The 8,735-nt window shown below is 39.1% G+C and overlaps 1 protein-coding gene across 1 annotated transcript in view; it reads right to left on the reverse strand.

Annotated features, from left to right (window-relative positions):
* Positions 1 to 4,097, reverse strand: part of ccdc88ab (coiled-coil and HOOK domain protein 88ab) — a 61,933-nt gene extending 57,836 nt beyond the window's left edge. The window contains exons 1-2 of the mRNA XM_085369699.1: positions 3,461 to 4,097; positions 3,264 to 3,364 (exon numbers count right to left, since the gene is read on the reverse strand). Of these exons, the coding sequence (XP_085225825.1) occupies positions 3,264 to 3,364; positions 3,461 to 3,523 (164 nt within the window). The 5' untranslated portion in view covers positions 3,524 to 4,097. The remainder of the gene's footprint in view (positions 1 to 3,263; positions 3,365 to 3,460) is intronic.
* Between the last annotated feature and the right edge of the window lie 4,638 nt (positions 4,098 to 8,735).

Genomic DNA, 8,735 nt, shown 5'->3' on the forward strand with positions numbered 1-8,735 from the left:
CATTTCTCACATATGCTTTACTACTTTACACTTGTAGCTACTTCAGTAAAATTAGCAGCCAGTTTTTTGAACATCTTTTCTAGTTTAAAGTTGTTAGCATTGCAAAGTTAGCATTGCAAAGCTCACAGCTTTGCAATGCTAGAAAAGCACTGACATCCAACATGACAAATGTTGTGCACCCGATTTCCATCAACTGTCTGTCTCACTCAAATAAATCAGGTAACTGCAGCCTGTAAAAGGACGGACTGACCGGTTGACCGAACAGGCCAAGGAGCCAGCACGAGTCTACAGACTTTGCAAAAAAGCCAAGAATTCAAATGGACAGTTGTCACTCTGACAAAAATTTAATTGGCGCTTTCTTGCTGGGCGGGAAAACTAATTGGTTTGACAGCACTACGGAGGCGATGTAATTGGCTAGGTAATGTCAGTCACACGAGGGCAGGGGGAGGGGACACGGTGCCATCTGGGTGTCTGTCAGCAAACCGTTAGATAATCCTGGGGTCTCTCAGCTCTTTCTGTGCTCTCCCATGCTGTCCTCATGACAACTGCTGCCAGCCGGTCTGCCATGTCTCCTGCTTTGTGCTAGATAGAGACATGCGCACAGCAATACTAAAGCTTGCTCTACAACAGCTGATGTTGCCAATAAAATACCACAAAGGTGTGTAATTAGGCATGCATGTGAAGTGATCACACAATATTTATTAATGTTTTATTTTAACATAAAAGTATGCCGACTTCCATCCACTCATTTATGTAAGTTTTGTAGTTATATCATTGACTCTTCTAAATGCAGTGCTAACTGTGCTGAACGCTAGTGGGTGTTTTTTTGTTGCTGGTTTTTAATGTAAACAGCAGCTGGAGGGTAACACCAGTAGAGTACAGCTTTTTAGTGCAGCTGGATCAATTTCAAGCAAGGCAATAACACTCACTACAATATGTTTCAAGCTGTCACAACAGAGGAGAAAAGGAAAAAACTAAATGTGTGAGTAAGAGTGTTCTAGTGGGAGCCCTGTTAATTATCACCTACAGGTATTCGGAGAAGTTTCTAAGCTACTTTTAATGAGAGATGGAGCCGAAGGAAGTATAACCACACACCACGCATTGCTTTCAACCACATTTATGGTCTTAATACTGAATAAGCTCATGTTACATTTACAAAAGGATGACAATGAAAAAAATGATATAGCAATTATTCAAAGGGCTCTGCAGCAGCTGCAAAGTTTACAACCATGAGGTGTAATATACAGTTGAGTTTATGATATTTCAGTTAGCTGAAGTTAATCCTGCAGTGCCTGTAAAGCAGGAGAGGCAGACAAAGAGCAGTCTCACCAACACTAAATCTGACCAATACTGTAGCCCTTTGAGTGGAAGGGTGGCTGAACAAGATGACTACCAACAGCTGCCTCAGTCCAAAACCAAATACACAGGGAAAAGAAAAAACAAAAAAAACACAGATACACAAACTCCCACACAGAGACAGAAGCCCTGCAGAAAAGCATGCAGACACACACAAACATAAACACACTGTGCGGGCTGTGACTGAATATTCCCAGTATCCTGTCAGGCGATCACTAAGGCAGTCACGGTTCATTTTAGCATAGAGCTCTCAACCATCCACAGGAAATTTCCTTCTGGCTCTTTCCATTTTACTGCACACTGAAATCCTACCAATTACATGGCCACACACCTTTGTGTTAATATGTAGAACTGAGGAATTGCCATTGTGGCTCAGCAAACCAGGGATGTGAATTTGTCTTTTGTGTGTTAAATGCTTGCTCAATTTTTGCAAATCTTTCCTGTCATGTCAAAGTTGTTTGTTTTTTTTTCATCTCTGGCTTTTTGGCAAATCATTTTCTGCCTTCCTTGGTCCTCTGACCCTTCCCTTCCCCCCATATCCTTCCTGTTTCTTTTTCCACCATAGTGTGTCCCATAAGGGGGAAAATGCACTAAAAATATAGCAGACTTGTTTGATGAAGCTATGTGTGGAAGAGGAAAGACGGCCTTGCCATTTGGAGAATACATCAGCATGTAGAAAAAGCCTGGAGGAGGAAAACAAGCATGGGAAAAAGAGCCTGAAGAGATAGTTGAAACCTCAAGATAGGCAGCTTAGAGTGATGGGCGAACAGCAAGAGGTCGAGGACATTATAAGAAGGCAGGACAGGAGGAAGAGGAAACCATCCAAAGAGAGGAAACCGTGTGGGGGGTTAATCAGCTCCTCATGCAATGCAGCCACACATTTATCCTTCTGAAACACTACACACTTGTTACTAACATAAATCTGTACACAAAACAATGGAAAGACAGATTAGAATATCCATACATTTCCCTGAGCTACTGATGTGGCAAGAAGTTGTCACATGAAAGTGCAACACATAATCTCTTGAGAGGTGAAAATCAATTCCAGTGGGAGCAGGCTGGGTTGAATGGTGCTTAGACAGGCAGGCGGGGGGATAAATGCTGACAGTGTGGAGTGTAGCATTAGCGGAAAATATGAAAAATTGTCCTGCTAGCAGGAAGTACCAGCCAGGAGCCAGACAAAGGAATGGAAAGCGGTGTTCTGCCATGTTTTATATATTTATGACTGGAAAGAGACAAACTGAACATGAAATTCCTTTGCCTTATCAAACATCCAACCTCTCTCACTATCAACAGAACTCCCAATACATAAGCAGTCTTTCCCTTTCAGCTGAATGTAAACCAAATGTTGGCCTGCTGCATTGCAGTGCAGTCAACATCCAGATTCTGTGCTGCTACCAGGGATTCCTCTTAGGGCTACTATTTCTAGTTTAATTTACAGCACAGCAGGAAACGTGAAGCTGCAGCTTCCAGGGGCGGGGTGTCTTCCAGTCGGCTGCAGATAGGCAGTGTAGGATGACTTAAAAGAAAACACGCACGCATCTTTGCAGCAAACATGCCTGCAGACAATCTGCGGAGCTCTAAAGAACCCCTGACAATAACTGTCTGCAAAGATTTCTGACAGTGCGACCCATCATTGACCCCAATACAAGGTCCCTTTGTGCTTAGCCTACATTCATTTTAAGCGCCGGACAGAGGCTGCAGTTGCTTAATTTGCTCATGAGGGGATGACCCCACGAAAAACCCCCAGGGTGAGTACCACTTTGACCTTCCTCCACACCCACAGACCCCGTTTACTGACCAAAAAGCATACATATAACCACACAGAATGGGTACGGTTTAACCATGTAACCCTTGTTAATGCAATGATGGGTAATATTTCTGGATGTGTGCCGCAAACTACTTACATCTCAAGCATTATCTCATTCAGGTAAATCCCATCCACTAATTCAATATATTCCGATAATTTGGTGCCATCGGTCACCGTCGAGTGTCCGACCGTCTTCACCTGAAAAGGGGACAATAGATAATCAATAAAAGAACAGCATGGGGTGATTAATTGGCGAGCTCAAGACACATCTGAATAGCTAATTAGGGAGCTTACCCAGCAGACCAGAGGTGTGAGCATGAACTGCTCCAGCAAAGGAGTGAACACCTCGTTTTCCATATTTTCCTGGCGCCGTTTATTTCAGCAGATATGGGTTTTTTCCCTTTTTAAATCGGAGAGAAACGCGTTTCTTTTGACACCGCTCATGTAGTTAATTCAATTAAATCGACGCTCATTGTGGCTACAGGCCACTGAAAGACGTCCGAGGTTCCTTTGGATAAGGGGTAAAAAAAAATCGTTAATCCACAATTTTCTAGACACAAGCCAGCTGTTTCAGATGCCAACGACGGGGTTTCGGCTCCCTCACGGAGAAGGCAGGGATTCACATTTTCTGTTAAAGCGCTTTAAATAAAGATACTCTAATGTGTCGCCAGCCGGGCTCGCTGTCTATCTACAAATAAGATTAAGGAGACTCTGAGACCTGCGCCAGGTATGGTTTTATGCTGAGGAACTGGTAGATAGAGTCCAACGCTGAGGGGAGATATTCCTCCAACACCTCCTTTTAAATTAAATATCCAATACGAAGGGAAATCCAGATGTTCAAGGTCCGTGGTTTGAAACCATCGGGTTACTCCTCAAATTTATTCTAAGGTCATGTCTAGCCACTGATTCTGCTTCCCCTGTCTGCCTCTGTTCAAATGCTGCACACCACTGAGCGCAAGACTGGGGAGGAGGACAAGTAGGACCGCCCCCCTCCCTGCCTCTCGCGTGCATCTCCCTCCGCCTCATCGCCTCTTTAGCCCAAGAAAAGTAGGGCACTGATCAAAGCATCTCTTTCAGCTCAGACTACTTCATGCTCTTAGTCATGTTTCGTAGAAAGCACTTAGTCATCTAGCGCAGTTAAACTGTCTTAAGATCATTTTAAGTATCAAAGAAGCAAATGTTGTTTTTTTTTATTGAGAACCAGTTTGTCTGCAGCTTCAGCGTTATAATTTCTAACATGCTGTGGCACATTTGGTTCCAGTTTGTGCTTAGTTAATCCACTGGCATGTATAAATGGTGGGGATCCAGGTATACTCTTTGTCTGCTTTTGCACCATGCAGTACATTAGTGACATGTAGGCTACTGACACCTGGTGGGTAACGTAAAGACTGGAGGTGTAGTATCTGTCAATCAAAGAAACTGTTCCATCAAATTTGCAACATATGATTCGTTTAAATTTAAAATAAGCTTTCTGCAGTCTGTTGTTTGTTTGGTTTAATAAAGGAGACTTGTGCTCATTTCCAGCTTTGTGTTTGTTTATTTATTTATTTAGCATTATTTAGGAAGTTCTTTTGAAATCAAATCTGTTTTGCAAGGGAGATTTGGCCAATGCAACTTTTAGACATATATCCCCAAAATACCACAAATACAACAAAAAATACAAGGTCTACATACATACAATTAATATGCAATAAACAAATAACATAAAACATTAGTGGCCTCTAAAAAAAATAATGAAATGTCTCCTTTTCTGCAATCCATATGATGATTTAAATTCACCAATAGCTATAGCCATGTTTAAGTTTAAGGTCTTCCTGTAAATTCCATGTCTAACAAAACACTGTTGTCCCCACATCTGTCAGAACTCTAGTCACATCAAAAAAGGCCAATCATAGCTAGTAACTATTGATATGGCAACAAAGAGGCGTCCAATAGTGTTAAATAATATCGCTTCATAGAGAAAGATAAACCAATATTGGTTTTTGTAAGTTATCAGAGACTTTGGATTTTTAATAAAATGTAGAGATTCACGGTACAATCTATCAAGATCTTCTTGCTACTCTTGGACTCTAGTCTATTATTATTTCAAAACAATCCAGATTAATCTTATACTGGGCCTTGGTACAGTCCCTCATTTCATCCAGCATCTGTATTTTAGTTCTCATCTTTAACGCAACATTCTTCTGATTGGCTATCCCTGATAAAAACACAGGCTCAATAGCAGGTGGATGGGTCTGTAATGACAATATTATCTAGACTCAGTGACATCATGCATACTCAAGAGTAGGAAAAAAAGTATGTGAAATGGAGCAAGTTAGAGCAGTCTGAAACTTGAGCTTTTGGCTCATTACTTCTACATATTCGTCTGATTCTGATATGCCTCTATCATTAGTTGAGCAGTCGCCATTGTAACATTACAAATTTAACAGAAATAGACAGGTCTGCTTTAAAGACCATAAAACTAAAAATATCCATAATGATACAGAATGAGGTTATGTCATTTTTATTGATAGTTGTGTTTTTAAAATGACTTACTGATGATGATTTACTAAATGCCAGAACAGCTATAAATGGCTAATTTTGAAGCTCTAAGATAACTTGTGACTCACACTATTCAGTGAAAGGTCAAATGATTACTCAAGGTCAGATTTTGACAGAAAAAGAATCTGCTGCTTAGATAATTAATGAATCATTCAAATAATTTTTAAAACAAGTTGTCACCAACATTTCTCTGTTTTATAGCAGTGGAAACTGAATTTCTGAGTGGGCCGGACAGAACATGGACACTGATTGTATTAGGTTGGTTTGGGAAGACTGTGAGTAACTAATCAATAAATTCACTGTTGGCAACAAATAGTACAATGACTAATGTGTTTGACTAAATGTGACTTGGTTAGTTTGCTGAATGAAGCCAGCAGTTTTAAGCACACAATAATTTTTTTATTTTGCAAGGTGATGACTTAGAGATAAGTCCACTATAGAGGTTGAAGACACCTAATCAACAAATGATGAATGGCTTTGATGATGTGCAGAGGGAGCAAAGGCAATGTGGCCAAATAGCCAATCAAAACACAATCACTGGTTTGAGAACCAGAGACCTGAATCACCTCCAAGAAACAGGTTTAAGAATGAATGAATAGCTTACTGTACATATAGTCCCCTAAAACCTTCACTCAGCACATTTCACCAGCTGTTTTGAATAAGCAGAAGTTATAATTTGCATTTAGATTAACGGTCACTGTTGTTGGTGCTTTAGCTTGGGACTATACAGTATGTGTTCATGACAGGACCGGCTGTCTCTCGTTTCCTGCAAAACATGTTTAGCTGAAGCGATGTAAGTTGTTTAAAGCACAATATTCAGCTGGATAATCTAATGTAAACAAAACAAAAAAGGACTCTATTTATCTTTTACATGGAAGTCTGCATCTTTATGTGGGCATCAGCCATTTAAATGACGCTCTGCTGCTAACAGATGGGCTATGTCTAGCGTACAACAAAATGCTCATTAGATATAAGCAGAAACTGGTAAAAGTCTGACATGTTTCAACATGTAATGTCTGATTGTGTCTTTGCTTATATTTGAACTGCAAAAGTTCCTTTTGGAGGCTTGAAATAAATCCCTCTGTATCCTAGATCACGCATACCGAAGCACTAATTCGGTAACACACCTGTTTTATATTCAAATGTATTTAAAGTCTCTGAAGATGTCGTTTCATTTCTTGAGCTGTATCAGTAAAACACGAGAGGAAGGAAGAACATACTATTCTTTCTTCGGTGATGATTCAGATATGATCATTTTGTGCTCTGATCTTTAACCTTACAATCGAATTTCTTTAATGAAGACTAAGTGGATATGGTTATATATATGATATATTTTGCAATAAATATTCAATGTTATTAACTAAATTATTTAGGCCTTATTTTTAAGGCCAGAAGTAATTGTTAGGTAAGTGACATGAACTAGTTAAATAAAAGATAAGTTAACGTTCAGTGATATGTCCATGCAGGGAAATGCTAATTTGTTTTGTTTAGGCAAATATGTTTTAAGAAGCATCCTGAAAGCCAGGATTCTTGTTTTGTACTTTGTATTAAATCAGTCTCTGATCTTACTAGAAACCAAATGTGCTGCCCACTTCATTAATCAATTTACCATCTGACTATCTCTCATTCATTCTGGGCTGTTATAATTCAAAGTGACTTTGTGGAGGACTCCCAAGAATTGCTGATGAACTTCTCGGTCATGTTTGGCGTGATCTGTGTACTACATCTGCTGCTACAATTATCCCAAAAGACTCTGACCAACACTGTATTCATTTAAAGTACAGTAGTCTGGAAGCTGGCAAACTTTCCCAAATTAGAGACTCAAGAGTCAATCAATGAATCAAAGTCAGAACACAGTATTGTGTTTTGTTTTTTGTTGTTGTTTTAGTTTGATATTATTTGTAATTTTTGTAGCAATAACTACACTACAAAAAATGTATGATAGTCATTGTTTTGAATATCCAAGCATATATTCAAAAATAATAAAGTTCTTTTTTAACGGTTTTCAGTGTTATCAATCAAATCAGCTTTTCAGATGTTGAAATGTACGACACAAGATTTACCCTCACACCTTTGCAGGGCTGTAAAGAAGGTGCAAGAAGTAGCTTCAGTGCTGGAAAATAACTGTTTTGGCTGCATGAATTTGTTGGAGGCTCAAGGGTCAAAGTGGAGTAATAAGAACAAGAAATATATATTTGTAGCAAAGTCTACCTAACGATGCAGTCCTTTTTTGTAGTGTGCTGTTATTTTGGACATCAAGATGTGAAACGTGCACAGATCTGTTCAAGTGAATCACTGATCACACACAAAATGTTTTTCTGTTTTTTAGGTGACACCATTATGGCAGGTAGAAGCGTTTCAGGTTTTTTGTGTTTTTTTCTTATTAAAAAAATGAAAAAATATAACTTTGGGTCAACTTTCATTATCCCCTCCTGCATTTCTACTCATTCCCTCAAACCAAAATATTCTAACAATATGTTCCCTGTTTCTCATTGCTGTTCCTTGTTCCTGTTGTATTTCTTTGGAGTGCTTCATCAAACATCACTCGCAGGCCTTCTCTATTAGTCTCTATATAGAGTATTAATGGTTTTTATATTTGACAATATTTTACAGCAACATTTAATTGATTTTCAATGATCTAATTTAATGTAAAATTGTAGAAAAAAGTGTATAAAATATGTTATTCCTGAAGATGTTGTTCTCATTGATCATGTTTTTCGTCATTTCTAACAGACTGATAAATGAAGCGTACTAATAATAAGAAAATTGGTTTAATTGACATTGTTTTCTTAATTGAATCAAATGAGAACGGGGATTTGCTTCAGTGTCTGTGCAAATGTTTTTTTCTTCTTTTCAAATCAAGCCCAGCTCTTTTCCTTGGCAGCCCACACACATCTCTGCTAACCCTATCACCTCAGCCGACAATTAAGCCTGACGCAGATAATGAAAACCTTTCACGGTTCGTGTACCGCCTGCTTACTCACACAGCAGCCTGAATACTTTTTTTTTCAAAACTCATTTACTGTGG

The sequence above is a fragment of the Diplotaxodon limnothrissa genome, linkage group LG13, assembly GCF_057381915.1.
Source record: "Diplotaxodon limnothrissa isolate DT_005_m linkage group LG13, D_limnothrissa_male_GT1.1, whole genome shotgun sequence".
NCBI lineage: Eukaryota > Metazoa > Chordata > Actinopteri > Cichliformes > Cichlidae > Diplotaxodon > Diplotaxodon limnothrissa.